The sequence below is a fragment of the Carassius gibelio genome, chromosome B5 (genome assembly GCF_023724105.1).
Source record: "Carassius gibelio isolate Cgi1373 ecotype wild population from Czech Republic chromosome B5, carGib1.2-hapl.c, whole genome shotgun sequence".
NCBI lineage: Eukaryota > Metazoa > Chordata > Actinopteri > Cypriniformes > Cyprinidae > Carassius > Carassius gibelio.
The window spans coordinates 21889626-21911858 of NC_068400.1; the positions used below are offsets into that span (position 1 = coordinate 21889626).

The 22233-nt window shown below is 38.1% G+C and overlaps 1 protein-coding gene across 1 annotated transcript in view; it reads left to right on the forward strand.

Annotated features, from left to right (window-relative positions):
* The first annotated feature begins 12394 nt into the window (after positions 1 to 12394).
* LOC127957257 (transmembrane protein 132E) overlaps positions 12395 to 22233 on the forward strand; it is a 291668-nt gene continuing 281829 nt past the window's right edge. The window contains exon 1 of the mRNA XM_052555712.1: positions 12395 to 13574. Coding sequence (XP_052411672.1) covers positions 13517 to 13574 — 58 coding nt within the window. The 5' untranslated portion in view covers positions 12395 to 13516. The remainder of the gene's footprint in view (positions 13575 to 22233) is intronic.

Sequence of the window (22233 nt, forward strand, 5' to 3'; positions counted from 1 at the left end):
ATACGAACGCGCACGCTTTCATCAGCGGTGTCAGCGAGAGGGAGAGACTGTAGAAGCGTTCGTAAGAGGACTTTATGAGCTCTCGGAACATTGTTATTTTGGTGAATTAAAAGATGAATACATCCGAGACAGGATTGTGATCGGATTGAGCAACTTCAAGGAACACTGACGCTCACTAGAGCAATTGAAATAGCGCGTAGTCATGAGCTCAATAAACCCAAAATGCAGAGCAAAGCGAGTAAATTAGAAGAGGTTAAATTTACCCAACAAAATCGTGGCAGAGGAAGGAAAGTTAGCACTGATAGACAGAGAAAAGGACAAGGCTATAGAAACAAATAGGGTGACAGAAAGAAATGCACAAGATGCAACAAAACACATAATCAAAGAGAGCACTGTCCTGCCAAAAAAGCTGAATGTCGAAAGTGCAAAAAGATTGGCCATTTCACTGTAGTCTGCCACACTAAGACAGTACAGGAAGTTACATCTTATGAAGATGCAGGGTCAGTGATGTTCTTGGGCTCGGTTCAAAATAAGGATGCACCCATTCCACCATGGACAGTTGACATCTTTATGGAAGGCCAAGTAATCAATTTCAAACTTGATTCTGGTGCAGATGCAACTGTAATATCTGAAAAAAGTTACGAAAGCCTGAAAGATAAGATACCACTGAGCAAAACAAATGTCATTCTGAACAGTCCTGGTGGTAAGCTGGAGTGTATGGGCCAGATGAGGACAAAAGTAAATGTAAAAAAAAAGAAGTACATCATGAATGCATATGTGGTGAGAGGAGCCCATGTTGGGAATCTGTTAGGACGCAGTGCTGCAATTCAGATGGGGCTAATAAAAAGAATAGATGAAATAAGAGAGAATGTGTTTGGCTCTTTGGGACTGATGGCATGTGAACCAGTCAAAATAATGCTTAAAAGTACAGCAGAGCCATACAGCATTCATGTAGCTCGTAGAGTACCAATCCCAATGCTTGTGAAGGTAAAACAAGAAATGGACAGAATGGAGTGGTTGGGTGTGATTGAAGAGGTTTCTGAGCCCACTCCATGGTGTGCTCCAATGGTGCCGGTCGCCAAAAGGAATGGAGACATTAGGATATGTATCGACCTCAAACGACTAAACGAAGCCGTTATTCGTGAAAAGTATGTTTTGCCAACCTTGGATGATATCACTTCTAAACTGGCAGGGGCAACAGTCTTTTCTAGCCTCGACGCTGCCAGTGGTTTCTGGCAGATACCGTTAGATGATGCTAGCAAGATGTTGACTACTTTTATAACTCCCTTCGAGAGGTACTGTTTCCGTCGCTTGTCATTTGGCATAACTAGCGCTCCAGAGATATTTCAGAAACGCATGAGTCAGCTACTTCGGAACGTCGAGGGAGTATGCTGCTATATGGACGACATCTTAGTATATGGTCGTACTGATGAAGAACATGATCATAGACTTGATGAAGTACTGAAGGCTATCCATGCCTCAGGACTGAAGCAGAAGAAGGAAAAATGCCTTTTTGGTCAGAAGGAATTGGGTTTTGTTGGACATCGTCTCAGTCAAGAGGGCATTAGACCCAATCCAGAAAAGGACCGTGCTATCTGGGACCTCAGCAAACCCCAAAATGTGACCGTAAAACGGATGCTTGGTATGATTAAATACCTTTGCCGTTACCTGCCACACAGTGCTACTGTGTTACAGCCATTGAATGAGCTACTGAGAGCTGATGCAGTGTGGAGGTGGGACAAGAGTAAAGAGGAGGCATTCACAAAAGTGAAAGAAATGTTAGTAGCAGCCCCAGTGCTGGCATATTACGATGTGAATAAGCCAACGGTCGTTACAGCCGATGCCAGCAGTTACGGAATAGGAGGTGCATTGCTTCAAAAGCATGATGGGAAGATGCTCCCAGTGGCCTTCTGTTAGAGTATACCCCAGGAAAGTCTCTGCTTATAGCGGACACACTGTCCAGACACCCCCTGGCCAATTCAGAACAGTCAGTGTCGTGAACGGGCACACCTGTCAGTGTGGTGGCCAGGCATCAGCGCTGATCTAAAACGTAAAGTGAACCAGTGCCAGTTGTGCCAGATTAATAAGCCCACTCAACGCAAGGAGCCATTGCTGGTGACAAAGTTACCCCCAGGCCCTTGGAGACACCTTGGGGTAGATCTCTGCGAAACAGGTGGCCATCAATACCTTGTTGTAGTGGATTATTATTCAAGATTTATTGAAATAGTCCATTTGGTGGACATGACAAGCAGAAAAGTGATTGGCAAACTAAAGAGCATGTTTGCACGTTTTGGCATCACGGAAAGGCTGTGCTCTGACAATGCTCGACAGTTTACATCAGTCGAGTTTAAAAAATTTGCAGAACAATATGGTTTTGTTCATGTGACATCCAGTCCACACTTCCCACAATCGAACGGAGAAGCTGAGAGGGCCGTTCAGACAGCAAAGAAGATATTAAAGCAAGATGACCCTTTCTTGGCCCTTCTTGCTTATAGGGCAACTCCAATAGCAGCTACAGGGTGTAGTCCATCGCAACTTCTCATGGGAAGCCAGCTCCGGACTACAGTTCCGGTGATGTCAAGTAACTTGGTCCCTAAATGCCTGACTTGAAAAGAGTGGAAGTTAAGGATCGCAGAGCCAAGGATTCTTACAGATACTTCTTCAATCGACGGTATGGTGCTAGATCCTTATTACCACTATCTCCTGGGGACTTAGTGTGCCTAAAGCTGGATGGTGAAAAGGAGTGGATGACGAAAGGGATCGTAAGTCGTCAAGCTGAACAGCCTAGGACATACTATGTGTCAACTGATCACGGAGAATTTCGCAGGAATCGTAAACATCTCCAAGCCATTCCAGGGGATACTGCTATACAACATGAACAAGATCTACCAAGCTGCACAACAGATGAGGAAAGTAACCTACCTGGGGTTCCAAGTGAGCAATTACCCGAGGCGAATCAAGGAACGTCTGTTCCTTCTTTAGAACCTACGACAGTTGTGCTTCATACTCCACAACATGTAGTGTCACCCAAGACCACACGTTGTGGGCGAGTGATAAGAAAGCCATTGCGTTACCAGTCATAATACGGATTCAAAACACTTTTATTTTTCTCCTTGCTTGTTGTCCAATTAATGCATTACAGAGACCTTGTTTGTGGAAATATTCATTTCGCATACTGTTTCACGTTTGTGATATAATCAGCAGTAAAATTGAACTTTTGATTTAATTTTGTTGGTGTAAAAGTGACATACTTTTCCAAAAAGGGGGAAGATGTGATAAATGTATGCGTTTGTAACAAGCTTCTTATTGGTTATTACATATGTGTATTTACATAAACGGGAGTGTTCAGTAAAAGATATCTAACAACCGATGTACGAGTCTAGAGTGGTTTCTGACAATATTAATAAGAAAAAATAAGGATATACTATACAATAAAAGATTATTAGCTATTGTGACCTATTTTTTTTATTAACAATATTGTCTTAATGATATAATGATAAAGGTTTAGAATAAAACATAAAGCCTTTAGTAACCTAGCAATTTTCATTTGCAAATCAGAATTCTCAAACCCCTGTTTCGCAGAAACTAGGAGAATGATGCAACTCTTGTGGAAAAGAATAAAGGATCAATACTTCAAATGAAGGAGTAACGTTTCTGAACCTGCCATCTGGCTGATGTTGATACGAGTCAAGCTATGTTATCTAGGCTATTTGTTGTTTGCATTCATCACAGCCATTGAACTCGGTTCAGTGTTCATCATGCTCATAATTTCCAGTTAACGCTGAAAGATGGCTGTGAAAAGTAAACAAATATTTCCTGTGGTATGTGAGCATCAACTTGTGTGTCATTCAACTCCGCGAGTCAGAAAACATCATGAAAGAAGTCCATATGACTTGTGCTTTTTTCCAAGTCTTCCATAGCCACAGGCTTTGTGTGAGGAGCAGACTGAAATCCAGACAAAAGAAAAATTATTTTGGGAACTACAGTACTTCTTTAAACTTGCAAGAGAGCAGAGCAAGATGTGAGGGATGAAACAATAAAAGAATCACTAATAATGGATCTTAAAGTGAACATCTGCTATGTTTTTGACGGGACATTGCAAAACACAGGCAAAAACAGAGTGTTATGGGGCAACCGGAGGTCTAACCATCAGTAGTAAATGTTCTCTGCTGAACTCTTTATTTATTGATCATGAATAAAAATAAAGTTGCTCAAATTAAATTTTAACCAGAGTATTCTGCCATAGAGGTCCAACGAACAGGAAACGGTAGCAGAAGATACGTTTTACTGTCTTAGAGAAAGTGACTGTCAGAACAAAATGCCAAATGGGTCGATACTGTTTCCATCTGGTCAGTAAACAAGCCCTGTAACACTCTAAATAGAAGTTCTGCAACATTTCACCAGCGACATGAGCGCTGCTGAGAATGACAGACTGAAGGAAAGCTAACCTTTCATATGGAAGACAGTTCTACTATAATCGGTTTCATCTCATTGTCTCACTAAGACATGTTACCATCAACCCACTTTGGGCAAAAAATTACAGTGCACTTTGTTTAAAAAATGCTCTTCAAATATTAAAATGCCTGATGGTGCCGTTGGCCATTATGTTGCATCTATTTATTCTAGCATGATCTGAAGGAAGAGAAAGAACTGCTGGCAGTCACCATCACTTTGCACTTGGACAAGAATAGTATGTCATCATTTCAACCACCACTGGACATTTATTTTTATGGATGTCACTGCATGAATGCACTTAAAAACCATCAGAGCAGCATATAGCCAAAGAAGGGCTACCGATAAAAGAATTCTGCTCTTATTTATAGAATGTTCCAAAGTCCTCCGTGTCCCATTCAATTAAACTACTAGAGCATGCTGATCAAGAAGTCACTTTTCAAAAGCACGAGAAAAAAGTTCTAAAACAAACTAAAATGTATGGAATGCACGCATGAAATATAGACCGTGTTTACTCAAGTGAATATTTGGAAGGGGGTTTATTTATGCATTTATTTATTTATTTATAGTCAATTTATAGATCTATAATTTATGGTTTGGCTACAACTAAAGAAAAAATAAAACAAAAGTTAAAAAAAATTATTTATATAAAAAAAAAAAAAAAATTATACACTGCCCTTCTGTGACAGTGGGGATAACTTGCACCAGTCTATAATACATTTCAACTTTCAGTATATATATATAAAAAGCTGACTCTTTCTGATTGTATGTCAGAGAGTGGTTTTGTCTTAAAATTACTAATGATTATTGTAATTTTTGTTTGAAGGACCATGTTCACAGAAGTGCTCTAAGTGGGACTTTATGATACAGTCTTTGTGACAAACTCTTTGTAAGACAATTAGTTCTACAGCCCTAGATCTGCATATGCAGACGATTATACAACACTGTGAAATGAAGGATTAATTATAATTAAATTTGTGACAAACAGCTATACAATTAAAGAACAAACGAGGAATCAAATTTTCCTCATCTAACAACAAAATAGCATTTACTGAAACTAAGCTGTAAATGCTTTCAGTAAATGATTAGCTAGCATTTACTGAAACTAAGCAGAAGTATTAAACAAGTATTTACAGATGAAAAGAAATATGATTTAAAAATGATTTGGCCACTTTTAATAAACTGAAAAAAGTAAATAATAATACTAATCTTATGTGGTTATTTTTAGAACTAACACTCTGAAACAGTTGCCCACAGATTCCCGCCAAGAATTCTTTTATTTTGTTATATTTTGTTATGGCTGTGTCGTTTTATGCTACCTACTGTGAATATGATTAAAACAGCGGTGGGGAAAGCTGCAAACTATACACAGAAATAGACTGAGTGTGTTATCTTTTACTTAAATCATAAGTAGCTTGTAAAAAAAAAAGAAAATTAACTAATGCACACACTTACATTTCAGCTGAAAGCTGATAAGTGTAATACAGTTATATTTGAAGGACTGAATGAAACTGGAGCTGAAAACTGAACTCCTCAGGGACCTGCTTTGTTCATGTCTTTTAAAGTGGAAACTATGAAAATAAACAGATTTTGTGCATAAGCAACACATTTGGTGGTTTCACATGAAAAAGCCAAGTATTTCTCTTCATTCTAATTTGTATCTTCTAACACTAGTAAAAGAATGTCTAGTTCTGCAGCTAAAAGTAATTTAGGTAAACGAGATTTACGGTTTCGTGAAAACTCACACATAGAGTGAATATTGCTTTCAGTGCTTTAAAAGTGAAGCTCTTTACCTGACTTACTAAAAATAACCGTCCTTTTGAATTTGTGGTTAGCAAGCAGGTTTAAATATTAAAACATTTTTTTTAAAAAAGAGAGAGAATCTGCTGCTCTGGATGTCTTTTCCGAGGCCTTACAAAAATCATTCAGCTGTATGAAATCTATGAAATAAATTGTTCATGTCTGATATGTGATATTGCTAGTGCCCTCTAAGAAAATCCATAAAAATAAGGCTCAATCTACTGTGTTAATAAAAATATTTTTTTTCCTTTGATTGATTTCTCCAGTTTTTTTTTTTTTTTTTTTACCTGTATTTTGAATTTTGCATTGTGTTGTGTTGTAGGGTTAATCAGATATCTTAAAGAAATAGTTTTCCCCAAAATTTAAATTTGATGAGAATCTGGGCATCCGAGATATAAATGAGTTTTTTCTTCATTTGCACAGATTTGGATAAATTTAGCAATGCATCACTTGCTCACCAATGGATCCTCTGCAGTGAATGGGTGCTCCCAGAATCAAAGTTGAAACAGCTGATAAAAACATCACAATAATCCACAAGTAGTCCACACGACACCAATCCATCAATAACACCTTGTGAAATATTTGAATTAAAAAGAAATCCATCATTAAAATGTTTTTATCTTCAAACCATTATCTTCAATCAAAATGTCCTCTATGCATATTATTTCTCTCTCTAGTGGAAAAAGTAATCTCGCCTGAATCAGGAGAGAAATATACCTAGATCAAGCACCATTTACAAGTGAAAATAGTCCATTACGGTTCTATAGAAGAATGTCAATGTGTGAATTCTGATGTAATTTAAATTGACAATAGGGAGAGACTTTTTCACTAGAGGAAGCGTTATTTTGAATTATGGATTCATATTTTGTCCAGAAGCAAAATAATGTTAATGATTCCTTGGTTTCTTACAAATATGCAGCTGTTCACTTCACAAGATGTTAAGTGATGGATTAGAGCTATGTGAATTAGTAGAGGATTATTGTGGTTTTTCTTAACTGTTTGGACTCTCATTCTGACGGCACCCATTCACAGCAGAGGACCCATTGGTGAGCAAATGCTGTAATACAAAATTTCTCCAAATATCTTTGGATGACCTAAGGGGGAATAAATGATCGTTTTTGGTTGAACTATTCCTTTAACAGATAATATATCAAATCAAATCACTTTTATCGTCACAACACATGAGCCTTGATGAGTGGAATTCTTGGGAGTGTGCTCCAGACAGTGCAGAAACAATTTAAATATAGACATACAGACTTAAACAGATGACAATTTGCAATATACACCTACATATACACACTGTACTATTAGTCATACTTGCAATACACATTATACAGAGTACCTTTTCCATTTATTAAAAGATTCAGATTTTATTAAGTTCTGATGAACAATCATATCCATGTGATAGAAAATACAGTTAATTATGTGTTTGAAATGTGTGACCTGGTAAATCCTAATGACCTGCAGTGACTGAATAAAGAGAGAGTGATAGAAATGATGATGAATGGGTTAGTGGGTGCATGGGATGTGTGTTCACACCATACATCAACGCAGGGTAGCCGACTTACTAATAGATCCAGCTGGGATTCTCCAGAATCACTTGTGTTAAGTCACAGAAAGGCAGAACGGATACTCACAACAGCAGTAGGCTTAATTAATATAATTGTTGTTTATGAAAGAGGTCGTTTTAAAGCATTAAAGCTAATCGCGCATGCTGTTAGCATAATGAAAACCAATGGAGACCAAACTTATGCCAATAGAAGTATTTTTCTAAATGCACAGAGACGTTTGGTATTGATTTGCATAGTTCCTTATACTGCAGAAAAATTAATGTGTTATATCTGTCCACTCATTTACTAATCGATCATTTGGAGGACGTTGCTGAGTAAAGTAGAGCTCATCGTTTTACATTGGGTGCTTAGAGAGTATTACAGTGTGAATATTATTATTAATAAGCAAAAAATTCACTTAGTTGTAGAATGTGTTGAAGCCGCTTTGGATAAAAATGTCTGATGAATGAAAAAATGTGACTGTAAATACACCATAGAAACTGAGTTAAAATTGTTGAAAGCTGCATAGCTACAATAGATTTTTCAAAACATGGAGTGTTAAATAACTTAGTTTAACTTTATTTTGATGGTCCCTTTAACACATTCTGTTGACTATTAGTAATGTTGCACCTACATCTAGCTCATTAGAGTGTTGGTAGAGTATTAGTAGAGAAGTAATGCAATATTCATATTGTGAATAATCCAAAACACATTTATTATTATTATCTATTCATTTTCCAAACCACTTATCCTATGTGGGGTGATAATGAGATTATCCCAGTATCCTGGGCTGCATGCAATGAAAAAACTCTCTAGACAGATAGCCAGTCCATCACCATATTATTAGTATTATTTAGGTATTTACTGTACAAATATGCATACAGAGTTTGGACAAAGCAATGCAAAACAATGCAAACAAGCAGTATTTCTTTATTAAGGTATTTTACCACAATATGCCTTAAAACAGCTTCCAACCTTCTTAGAATGGATTCATACAGTATCATTTTTGAAAAGTGAGATTTTCAGAGATGCTCCAGATGTTGAAAGAGGGAATCTGTTTCTCACTCTTCTCTCCAAAATAGCCAACAGTGGTTTGACGATATTAAAGTCAGGTGGATTTGTCTAGCCAGGACAGGTATTGAAGTTCATGCTGGTGCTCCAGTTCCAACTGGTGCACCAAAAGTTTGGCACTGGTGCCTGTAATTAAACTTTTAGTAGTTGCTGCTCTTTCATAGAAGTTGGCTTTAAGATTGTTTTTTGATGAAACCGAGACTTCAAGGTGAATTTTGAGGTTTGCTTTTACTTTACAGCTGCAGTTGTGCATTGTTTGGACACAATCCTTTTTAGTGTTCGATGGCACCTGTTATTGACTTTCAGTTTTCGCTGATGACGTCTTGCTTTGTGTTTGTAGTCATTATCGTAAAGACTGTTGTTCTTCACCCATTTCCCAGAACACTTGTTATAACCACTGCTTAACAAAGCCTATACCACTGATATACAAACTGGTGAATACAGACAATGAAAAAAGAATGAAATGATAAAGGCAACATTTGCTTTTTCACTGGAGTCTGACGTCTGATATTTCTGGTCGAACATAAAATAGATTTTGATTTTGAAAAGTGGTTTGGTTGCACAAAAATATTTTGTTTTTGTGTTCTGCAGAATTAAGTTAGTCATACAGGTTTGGAACAGCATGAGTGTGAGTGAATGACATCAAGAATGAATAATGTTAGAATTTTCATTTTGTGTGGAATATACTTTCAAAGATACCTCTTGCTTGCTTAGGGACTCTGAATCTTAGATTTCAGCTATTCCAGCCACTGCATCAAAAGTTGGCAATCCTACAAAAATCATGCCATCTCTGTATAAATAGGAGCCACTGACTGAGTTATGCAAATTATTTTTGGAAGCTGCTGAGTGAGAGCAAACGCTGTGCCTTATGCACATATGGGAAACTAATAATATTCAAGTACAAAAACGGAATTCCCTCTGTCCTGAGGTCATTGAAGCCTACTGTATACGTTGAAGACAAAAGGATTTAATGTGGGCTAAGCATATGCATAAAGCATAACTATAGTGTCTATATATTTTCTGACCTAAAATTCTATGTTAACAATCCGTGTTTGCTATCTTGCAGAATTCATGCTTCTGTAAAAGAAAGAAGAAGAGGAATTTTTTTAATGTTTAATATTTTATTTTGATTGGGAATTGTGAACCATTTTTGACAGCTTATGCAACAATTCAGTTTAGAAATCTCATCAATTTATCATTCTCAATCCTGTGTGATTTCCAACTGTTGCTTGCTATTATTAATAGATGTTTAAATGGTGATCAGAAGGTCACCTGATTAACTATTTCATTCATTTCTTCATGGCACATCTCTTGAATGATGTTGGTGTTTAACATTCCAACGAAGGAAATGAAGAGAAAAAAGATTTTTTAAATTATTAATCAGACGTGATTTATGAACCTCGCACTGAGCGTAAAGGAGGAAAAAGCGAATCAAAATATATTAATGGTCAGAAGGTTTTATGAAATCCTTTGCAACTAAAAAATATGAAGCAGTTATAGTGTATGACTGACTACATTTTTCAGAAATCATTCTAATATGTCAGTGTGTGTGTGTGCATTCAGTGTTGCTACTAGAACTAATGCTGACAGCTTGGCACCTTTTTACTTGGCTCATTAATATATTACACCATAATGCATTGTCTCTGAAAGCAAAGAGAGCTGTCTTCTTTATTTAGACTGTGTTTGGAAACTGTATGAGACCATCTACGTGTTACCTTCAACTAAATATTTCAAGTTTCATAAGTGATGTCAATAATTTCCCTTTGCTTTTCAACGTGACAGCAGATAAATGATGCTCATTTTAGGGTGTAACCTTAGATCTAAATGGCCAGGAAGAATGAAGGTATAACAAGTTAATATCTGAGATATGAATCAATGTAAGTACTCTAAAATCCAGGCCTAGGGCCATTACCCAAAGGTTCCAATGTGTATTACAAAGGGGACCGTGCTATACAGGAAGATTATCCAAGTAACCAATATCCTTCTGTGTGCAGTCTTACATTGTAAACAAAGCCATCAGCGGTACATTAAACAAAACATTACGGGACACTGGAGCCAAAAGCACTTCCAAACAATAAATGGTTAAAATGAAGAATCTTAATATGTTTTCTGCAACATAAACCGTGGAGTTAATGTGTGAGCATACATTTAACACGCTACCCTCAGTGGAAGAAAATGAGAAACGTTTTATTACAGCAGCTATATTATGCACTGTCAAATATCATTCCCATTTTTTTCTCTCATGGTCTGTAGCTTGCATATGAAATTGTGATGTGCATTCTATTATTTGTATTATGCACAAGCACAAATCTTATGCAAATTGCAGGAGTGAAATGCTCTAGCCATTAAAGCACGCGGTTATTTATTATGCCATTAACAATTTCAAATGAACACAAATAAGACCAAATAAGACACAGGGTGTGTGTTCCCTACAATCAGTGAAAATATTATTTAAAAGGTGAAACACCTAACAGTGTCAAAATCGTGACAGTGGTTTTTATTTACCACTGTCCTGCCATGTGAAACTGACAGGCTGTTCGAATGTTGGAACACGACCCTAATAATGTGTCCCGCCAGGAGATGTCACTGTCGCGTGACACCTCAGCAACGTCAGCTTCATGAAATACAGTTCCTTATGAGATTAACTTTTGCGCGCACTTCTAGATGATATGTTGTTGATTAGTGGTGTCTTGTTTTGAAATTTGTCTTAATAACATCTTTGTTGTTAGTCCTGCTAACTAAAGACATAACGCTGCAAAGCAGGAAAATATTTCACTGTCACTCTTATGTCTACTTTGTGCCTGCATTAACTTTAATATTAAATATATTTAGTTCATGCTAATGTACACACACACACACACACACACACACACACACAAACACACACTTTGACCAGGCAAGGTTTGTAGCCTAACACTTTATGTACTTGTACTAAACCCACAAAAGTTGCACAAACTAGAACGATATATAGACCTAGCCTACTTTTTCCACAGTTTTGTTAGTTACTCAAATGTTGACTTTCTATAATGTTATATAGCCTATATATAGAGTTATTTATGGTTTATGCATTTTTATATCTTTCTGAAATTTAATTTTATTAAAATGTCTGCTCTCTCTCTCTCTCTCTCTCTCTCACTCTCTATAATTTATATTTCAGCCATTTAAATTAAAATGTTAAAGATTTGATGTAGGCCTAATGTAAAATGTCTAGATGTTTTCCATTTGATGCTGTTACCCATCATAATTGGCCGTTTGGATCGAAGTTGAATATTTTATAAATAGATATGTGAATATGAGCTTAGAATTATTTAGAAACAAACGTGTGTTTCCCTTAAAACTTGGGATCACAAAATACCTCTGAAAAAAAAAAAAAAAAAAATTACGATCGTCTTACAGCAGGGAAAAAAGTGATGATCATCATCTCAATTTTTACTGTTTTTTTTTTAATTTATTTATTTATTTATTTATTTTACTTTTGATCTTAGGGTGAAATTTAACCCAGTCATGTTTCAGTGAGATGCACACGTTCACAACGGTCGTTTGGACACGTCAGAGCGGTCTGATCGTAAAGACTGGTGTCACGTGACCACCATGAACCGAAGAGATTTGGAGGGTACAGGGATTCACCCTCTACTGGAAGTCCAGCGGAACGCAACGCGCACTTCACAAACCGTTTGTTGAAACGCAAAGTTAGGCTGTGTGACCTATAAGGAGGGGTGGTCTTGAATAAATCTTTTCTGACGAAGCTCAGCAGTGAAGCCGAACCTCCACTGACTCTTGTTTTACAGACCGGAGCGCTGCATTGTTATGAAGGATACAGCGTTTGTTCTAGAGTTTAAAAATGGGTGCGATACGCTTCATACATTGATATCAATTGTAAATATAGCCTAACAGTGTACCAGGAAAGCTTGTCCAGGACTTCAGTTCCTTCTGAGAAGATTTTCAACTCGTCTCTCGGAAGAAATCACTTTTTTCCCCCATCGGAGCGGACGAGTAACGTTAAACGTTTGTTTCCGTGCATCAATAGGCGACAATATATAGTATAACATCGCATAACTTCAGGTCGTGTACCTACATCGAAGAACCGGATCTCATCCATAAAATACATTTTGAGCAAATGTCAAGGTTACTATAGCGGAAATCGTAAATCGCCATCCAGCTCTATAATTAAACAAACCAGCCGTGTGTCCGCTGTTTGTGTCTGATACCTCTCAAACTAACAAGCTCGTGGACGACATTGGTATTGTGCTGTTGTGATACCGTTGCTGGCGTTTCACGCTTTCACGGGATTACAGTTTGAACTACACTCTCCTAAAGGACGAAAACGACTGTCTTGCATGTCGTGTGGATTACTGAGAGATAGGGAATCGAGACACCTGAGCCGGAGAGCTACCTGTAACTTTTCTCTCTCGAAAGCTCTTCATTGCGCCTTCGGTCGCTGGTTGACACGGTCTTTTTTATTGAACTCTTAACTGGTTTGGTATAATGGACGTGACAGCTCTAGATAAAGTTCACCAGCATCACAATCCAACAGATTCTCGTTGGGAATTCGTCGCTGGACTGTAGACGTCGGTCGGGAGATATTTTGGAGGAGCGCTGTTGTTTATCATAAGAAACGGGATTTAATCGTGGAAACTACTACCATGTCCGTTATACGCTCTTGGATGGAAACTCTGTTGCTGTATATATTAATTTCGGAAGGTAAGTCCGCTTGACATATTTTTTTCTCTCCATACCATACTTGTTTGCGAAATCACGTTTGGCTGTTGTGAATGACTGCAGCGGGGTTTAGCCTATATGTTTGGATGTTGGGCTGCAGTGGATTTTTATAAGTCTTAATTGGTAATTCAGCACGCATACACAAAAGCGCAGAGCTGAAAATCAACCGATTTGAACGCTTGGAGTTCTTGTTTTCTCGTTGTCTCCAGCTTTGGGGGCAACGGAAGGGTCTAACGCGCTTTTTTGAATTCATATAGCCTGCAATGCTTTGTGTTTTTGAACACAACACACACTTGTAATTCAAGCATAGCAACTGTCCGCAAGGTGGGAGCACGACTGAGGCTTGAGACTAACCCTGTTAAAAGATGCCCAAATTATAAAACAATGTGAATTGCATTTTTAAGCAAGAACGACGTTATTAAATAGCGTACGTTATTCATCACACACACACACACACACACACACACACACACACACACACACACACACATATATATATATATATATATATATATATATATATATATATATATATAGCTTAATAATTACTATTATCTAGCAGTGTATATATATATATATATATATATATATATATATATATATATATATATATATATATATACTGTAAATCAGGAAAGTACAGCAGAACTTTTTTTTTTTTTTTTTTTTTTAGATGAGCAATGGAAAGATTTAATTGGTTTTGATCTATTTAAAGTTGACTTTTTTTCTTTTTTTTTTTTCTTTCTTTCTCTGGCTGTTAAGTGTTGCATTATTATTTTAGGGGGACCTTTGTTATATTTGGATTATTATTTCCTAAATGTCTGTTGCTTGTTTGCAAGGCATCAGCACCTGTTCAAGTTCATTTTAGATTTGCTCTCTGTTTGTCCTCTGCAGTTTCAAATGAACATGGTAAAATAACATTTTAGGATGCTTATCTGATTGCCAGTCTGCAGTCATATGAATCCATTTATGTCTGTCTCCTTTATTATTATTAATATTATTTTATTTTATTTTTTTATTATTCTTTTTATTTATTTATTTTTTTCAGCTATCACAGCTGTCTCTTATTGTTCAATTAATCTCATCAGGATGAATCTAATTTGAAACACAAAAAAATAATGAATGGGCTGCTTTAGAATCAGAATGTTATTATGGCAATATAGTGTGCCTAAGATTATTACATTGACAGTCCTCAGTAGAGAGGAGACATGCCTTTGAAATATTCCTTTGAGGTCTGATCCCTGCCCTTATTTTCCTTTCATGAAACCATAAGAACAAAGGCAACATCATTTGGGAGTCATCAAAGTCCTGAGGGTTCGTAATGTGACTTGACTGTAATCCATCATGGTGTTTGACAGAAACTTGGAAAATATGAACACCAGAAAGAAAGTTTCGTTTCTAGAAATGTTTTGTATTTTCAGCTAGGAGTTATGCCATGGGAATTGTTCATTTAAATTCGATCAACTTGTTTAGATTTCACTCTTTCATGATTCATACGCTGGATATATATAACACAGGAGTGATGGAAGGTCAGATGTGCTCGTAATGTCATGTGTCAGGCACCGTCCAATACAATTGCACATGTTTTGACAGCAATGCCACTCAGTCGTGCATTTCCGTTTTGTAATCCAGACAGCCTTCATCTGCAGTTGATACTGATGTAGTTGAGCAATAAATTGGGCCAGCACAAGTGTGTCTCCTCCGCTTCCAGTTACAGAAGTGACAGACAGGAACCAGGCATAAAGATCAAGTCTTAGCAAAACATCAACAAACCTGAGACGTGGCGTGAGCTCTCTAGGAATGTCTTGTTTGTTAATTCAGTGTAGTACCTGTGCGAGGAGCCCTGGTTTGGTTTCACAGCTGCTTCCTTGTGAAACCAAATCACCTGGAAAGAAATCACTTTGTTTTGTACTCTTGTTTTATTTATTAGGCCTGGAAAAGAGCATTGCTTAAGCACCACTGCCTTGATTGTTAGACCCATGTGCTTCCCCTCAACCTTACGACAAACTATCCTGAAATTATTCTGGACAACATCTCTAATTGAATTCTGATTTAGTTGACTCCTATTTCATGGTCTTAAGAGGTTTGAATGTTTTATGTTATCATACATTGAGCAGAACAAAGAAAAAGCAATTTCTGTCTTGTCGTAAATTCTGCGTTTACTCAGGAACATTCTTCATAGGGGATGTTAATGCAAAAATAAAAACAGCTGTCATCATTTTCCAACTCTAATGTTGTTCCAATTTCTTTTGACTTGCTTTATTCTGCAAAATCTAAAATAAAATACTTGTCTTTGAAAAGTATGTTTTGTCAAGTTTTAGACCCCACTGATCTTCATAGTATGGACTGAAACACTCTTCCATATCTTCTTTCAAACTCCTTTCCAGTAACACACTTGGAAACTGTGTAAATGATGACAATGGAATGTTTGGGAATTATCTCTTTAAGGTGCTTTGAGATAAAACATTGGCAGCTGGAGCTTATTTCGAAGGTTTCAAGTTAACAGCCATCAAAGTTAATAATAAATGTTAAAGAACTTTTCGGCCACAGATGTATAAACTCTACTAGATAATTGCCAATCTTTCTGTGAAAGGTTTTCTTTGAACTTGTTTTATTAGACAAACTTTTAGGTAGTTTCTGTGTCCGTTTCCTCCTCTGTCCATTACACGCTCACCTTTTGCTAGTTTTTGGCAAGCCACACAGCTCGAACACTCCTTTAGGCAAGCAAGGAAAGTGCTCATTTATTATTAATTGGCCCTGCTTTTTTATCTAATGCTTTATATGAAGTCCTTGACAAACTTGACAGAATTTGCACAGGTTCACCTAGAACTAATGAGATTTCCTAATGGGTTTTAGGTTTGTGTGACATTTGTAAACTCAACCAGCTTAATTACCAACTAGATAAGGTCTGTTTGAACTAGGGCTGCATGATAAATTGCGTGCGATTTTCATGCTCATCTTGTCAGTAAGGCCGATTCTGTGATTAGGAAATCTCCATCACGTGTTTTCTGATGGAGCGCCATTTTCTACACATTGTGTAGCTTGTCAGTGAACTACGGCTCTATCGCATTCATAATCGCAGATGAATTGCCTTCTAGTATGATTTATCGTGCAGCCCTAGTTTGAACCTGAACATACATTTACAAAAAAAAAAAGTGAAAGGTTTTAAATTGAAGTTGGACGTTTTTGCAGAATATTTCATTTCAGCATTCCTGGGTTAAATAAAATGTCATTCAATTATCTGGCTTACACGTGCACTTACAATCTTTGGCACGGCACATCAAATAGTTGATTAATAGTATTAGTGGCACCCACAGCGAAACTGTAAACGTTGTTCCTTTTAGCTACACTGAAAGACAGTGTCGTGAAGGGGTGCTTCCTACAGATAGCCTATGGCATGACTGAAGAAGACCCCCCACATCGGCCCTGAAGGCACAATGGCCTTTCCTCTGAAAGCATGCAACTTGTTTATATTCACTGCACATTGCCCTTTAAAAGGAAGATCTGCGATCAACATCCGCACCAGCATGGCAACATCCCTTAAAATGTGCTTTTATTTCTTCAGAAGGAAGGCCTAATAGCATGAGATGGCTATACTTTGCCATCTTTAAAACATCCTCTTTGAGTTTGAAGTTGACCCTTTGTCATGCGAGATAAATTGCCTCTCCCCAGGCAACCCGCCTGACCCATCTGTCAACCAATCAGGGAAAGAGACACTGCTTGTATCCTCCAGACTCTTTAGTTTGGTACCTACTGTGTCCATTCATCACTTACACCCTTCATTGTCATCATATACAGTCATCATAAAACGATAGCTCTGAGAACCACAAGCAGGAACGTCTCCCAGACAGCAGGAATGAGGGAAAAATTCGCAAATGGCCGACGTTTGCGGCATCTTGGTTTTGGCGTGTGTTTTTTGGAACGGATGTCTGCATGCTGTTCTTGCTTTAATAAGACTGCGGCTATGATTAAAGGGCTGACTCAGGAGACTGTAACCTGTATTTCCTACTCTTGTTTCTTGCCTGTCGTTTTATGCCTGCCAGCTGCACAGGATTAGTGACTTGACAAAAGGAATGCTTATTAATAAGAGAATTGTCTGTAGCTGCAGGAACATGAAGTAGATGTGAGATGCATGTTTTGTTCGGCTGAAAAAGCTCTAGGAGTCTATTAATTAGTCGAATAGGAGCATTTGCTAGGACAGAAACAAATAGATTAGCTTGGAAAATGCATCTTGCCTTTTTGAGTAGAATTGTCATTATCGGAACCACTTTCAAAGGCTTAGGCTGTGACGGTAGAAATGCGCCAGTCGAAACAGATTCAGCTTTACCATTTTTACAGTGATAGATTCAGTATGTTTTTCGTGGCTATCAGTGGGTTGGCTGCTTTATGTTCTTTACATTTAAGAGGAGAAGTAAAAAAAAAGTGGGGTTATTCAAAAATACATCACAACACTAACCCAAAAGAGGAAGAACTTGTTAGTAAAGCGTGTGTTTGTGACCAATCAGAATCTATCAAACATGGCTTTTTAATTTTGGCATTATATTTGGTAAATAAATAATGATTACATTGAGTTGTTGTTCATCTGAGGGTTTAGTTTTCAAAATGTAAGACCTGCCAAGGAACAGATATGTATTTTACTATGCCCTGATACAGAAAACCATGAAATTCAATAGGGTTACCCAACTTTTTTACACAACTTTATGTATGTTGCGTATACACACACACACACACACACACACACACACACACACACACACATATATATATATACTATAAATATACTTTCCTGTGATAAAAGATCTCGATCATACTGGACACCTGTACTTAAAAAAAAAAAAAAGTCTTTTTACATTAATTACTACACTAACACTGTTAAATGTTAAACAGGTTGTCAAGGTTGTAAATAGCACTTTAAAGTCCAAACATTGTCAGCATCCACTGGACATTTTGCCTTCACATGGGAGACCATGATCTGTGATCACTGCAGTGGAAGCTGAAGAAATATGGCCAGATTTTTGCCCTCCAGCATTTCTTGGCTCCTCACGTGTTCCTGTGTGCCTCCCTCCCTTCCTCTCTTCCTCCATATCCGCCGCTGCCTCTCTCCCTCCCTCCATATCTCAAGTGCAACAAATCTGCAGAAGTCGCTCGTACTCCAAGTGTCCAAGCCAGCTAGATGTCCCCTCGGCCATTAAGCTTTGCTTCATTTTTGTTTTTCCTTACACTGCTGTAGGCCTTTGTCTGGCATGAGGATTTCACAACCCAAAGTAAGAAGCAAATTGGTCGGGTCTGCAGTCCAGATATTGAGATCAGCTGTCTCGGACTAATGTGGGGTCATCATTACTTTTCCTAATTGAAGACACCTGTGGCAGGAGAGGTGATGATGGCGACGAGGGCTGACTGGGTCAGTGTAGTCTCAGCGTGACTCATTAGTCTTTCTGCTGGGCACTTGGGCTGCTGCTTGGCTGCTTTTAAAATTCCTCAAGCTTGCACAGTGACAGTAGCACAGTAACCTCAAACTGTGAGTGCAGAGCCACACTGAGGGGGGGATGTGTGTGGGTTGACCGAATGACTGTGTCACTGTGTAATATTATGCAACAGTTGTAATAAACCATTAAAAGGGGGCATAATCTACGCTTTCGTAGGCCAAATATATTCAGATACCCAAAAAGCACATAAGTGCTTGCTCAACATTCATTTTCAAAACCAAAACATTAATAGTGATAGTGAGTTTGTCTTCCTTTCCTTGGCTCTTCTGGTTTTATAAGGGTTTTCTGCTAGTTGGAAAATGGCTGTGGGGATTTGCTCCCATTAAGTCACAAGCATCACTGAGGTCAGACACTGATGTTGGGTGATGGGGTAATTCATCCCAAAGGTGTGCAGGTCAGTCAAATTCTTCCACATCATACTCTGTAAATCTTCCTTTATGGACCTCGCTTTGTATGCTGCGACATTGTTGGCAGGTGGGAAATGACACAAAGCGGAACAAAAATCGAATAGCATGTTCTGATTAGGGCTGGACAAGAATATAAGATTATTTGAATATTCGTTTGGTGTGTTGAATAATCTCTCTCTTTTTTCTTTTTCCTTTAAATTTTTTGTTAAATGTAAATTTTTTTTACACCCAGCATCCCCCGCAAAACGTCCTTCATTCGCGCTTGAATATAGCCACTTTATTACTATCATGCTGAAAAGTTGTAAGGACTGTCAGTTACGGTTACAGTTGTATTTCCATGTGAGCCTGCTATTGGCATGGCATGATTGCAAACCGTTCTTGGCCTGGAATTCTAGGCACGATTAGACAGCAGTGCTTAGCTGTGCTGTTTGAGTGCATGCGCATGATGTTACCAGTTTCTCCAAGTAGTAAACAGCTACGTTCAATATAAAAAAGAAAAAAAAAAGAAAAGAAAATTCAGTGGTTCCTGGGGCAGAAGAGGGACGGAGGGCAAGTTCGGGAGGGAGTTCAGCTTCCTGACAGCCCGATGGATGAAGCTGTCCTTCAGTCTGCTGTTCCTGGCCTGGATATTTGTTACTGAAGAAGCTGTGTGACGGGTGTGTGGGATCACCTGTGATGCAGAGGGCTTTGCGAGTGAGATGGGAGGGAGGGGAGAGAGACACCAGTGATCTTCTCAGCTGCTCTCACTATGCGTTGCAGAGTCTTTCGGCAGGACTCGTTGCAGGCACCATACCACACATTGATGCAGCTCATCAGGATGCTCTCGATGGTGCCTCTGTAGAAGGTGTGCATGATGGGGGGTGGGGCTCTGGCTCTCCTCAGTTTGCGGAGGAAGTAAAGATGCTGCTGTGACTTCTTGGCCAGTGCTGCTGTGTTTTCAGTCCAGTTATCAGTTTTCAGTTATTTATTCATTTTAATTTCTACAGATTTTGCGATAATATTTTTACCATGAATTCTAATAAAATACCCTTGAAAACCTTTGCTGTTGTCAATGTCAATGTCAATTTTATTTATATAGCACTATTAAACACAACCACTGGTTGACCAATGTGCTGAACAACATCAATAAAAATATTTCAATTAGACAAAACACAATAATACTATAATACTATAATAATACTGTTGCTGAAAATACTGATTTCCAAGATCTAATTTTGCCTGCTTAGTTTTCTTAAGTGTTCTGGATGAGCTTGGAAGGAGTTTTGTGTTTTGAATAAAGGAGCATGGAAATACTTCCATGATGTGTCACCTTTAAAGTAAGAGCGTGTTTATATTGCTAGGTGTAAACCAAAAGCGTGCTGTATATATTTTTTGGCCTAGACCGGTTGATTGAGTTGAGAGAATGGGCCATTATTCCCTTCAGGCCTTGGGGGAACTAGAACTAAAAGGAATGAATAAAGTTTACTGGCCGTTTTATATAGAGCTTTATAAGACAGTATAAGCTTTTCACAGGACATGTAGTTGCACAATATTACCGGATCCTTCCACAACAGTGAAACCACATCTTTACTCCTGAAACACCTCACAGCTGTCTGCCAGAGATCTGAATTAAAGATTACAAAGACGACTCAGTCAGCGTGCGATCGTACACTAGCTTTGCATATTAAGGCAATAAGCTCCTTCCTTGTCTGTTTTTCTTTATGTAAGCCTTATTTATTAGGTAAAAAAGGTGAAGGATGGTGTATATAAATTCTCTGACAGGTTTAGAAGCACTGGCAAAAGAACAATACTTCCGTTCATGACAACCGACATGTCTGTCAAATCATCGGAAAGAAAGTCTGAGGGAAATGTTCAAGATCAACATTTTTACATATGTGGAACTCCTAAAATAGCTTGCAGACTTCTTCCAAGCTGCTCATCATATCAGAAATATCCCTCCTGAGTCAGTTTGAAGTTGACAGTGAAGTTCCACACTCCTCCAAGAATAATCGTGCTTGTGGGTGACATGCCATTGTGGATAGATGATGGCGACATTCAAAGTCTAAAGTAAGAGAAAGAGGGATCCACTTCTTGTAGGTCTGATCAGAGTACCGTTGTACCTGCAGAAGTCACTGAAAATCAACTGTGTTCAAAGTGGTGTCAGTTATTATGATAAAAGATTTAAATCTAGTGTACAGTATAGTATTTTTGTGTCTAGAGGAGTAATGGAGAGATCAAACCTGTCTGTGCCCATTCTGTCTCTGACTTTATTCTTTGTTTTGAAGACAGTAGAAGCTGCCTCCAAGTACAGCAGTGATGGTCTTCCCTGGAGACCTCAGTGGTGCCTCAACATGGTTCTCATCTCTGTGATGGTCATGTAAAACTGTGACCCTGCTGTTATTTTTATTTTTTTTTTTTTACCTCCCAAAAAGTTGTAGAACATGTTTGCTCTTGAAACACCCAATCCATTGGGCTTGTACTGCAATTCTAGCCTTGTGGCTGGGAGTTTTTTTTTTCTTTTTCTCTCAGTTTCAGCCATCATATGTTGAAGTGTCACTGACAGCCGTATGTTTCTTCCTGTCCTTCCAAGCTCTGCCGGAAAACCTGGCAACACTGCCAGTCTGCTAGGCCCTGAGATCAGTCAACAGACATTCATGTTTCCACACTTCTTTGACGTGCTGCCTGGCAAAACCTGGCAAACGCTGACATGTTCATGAATGGCCATCAGGTTTTCAATCTAGATTGTTCATTACAACAGTTTCATTAACC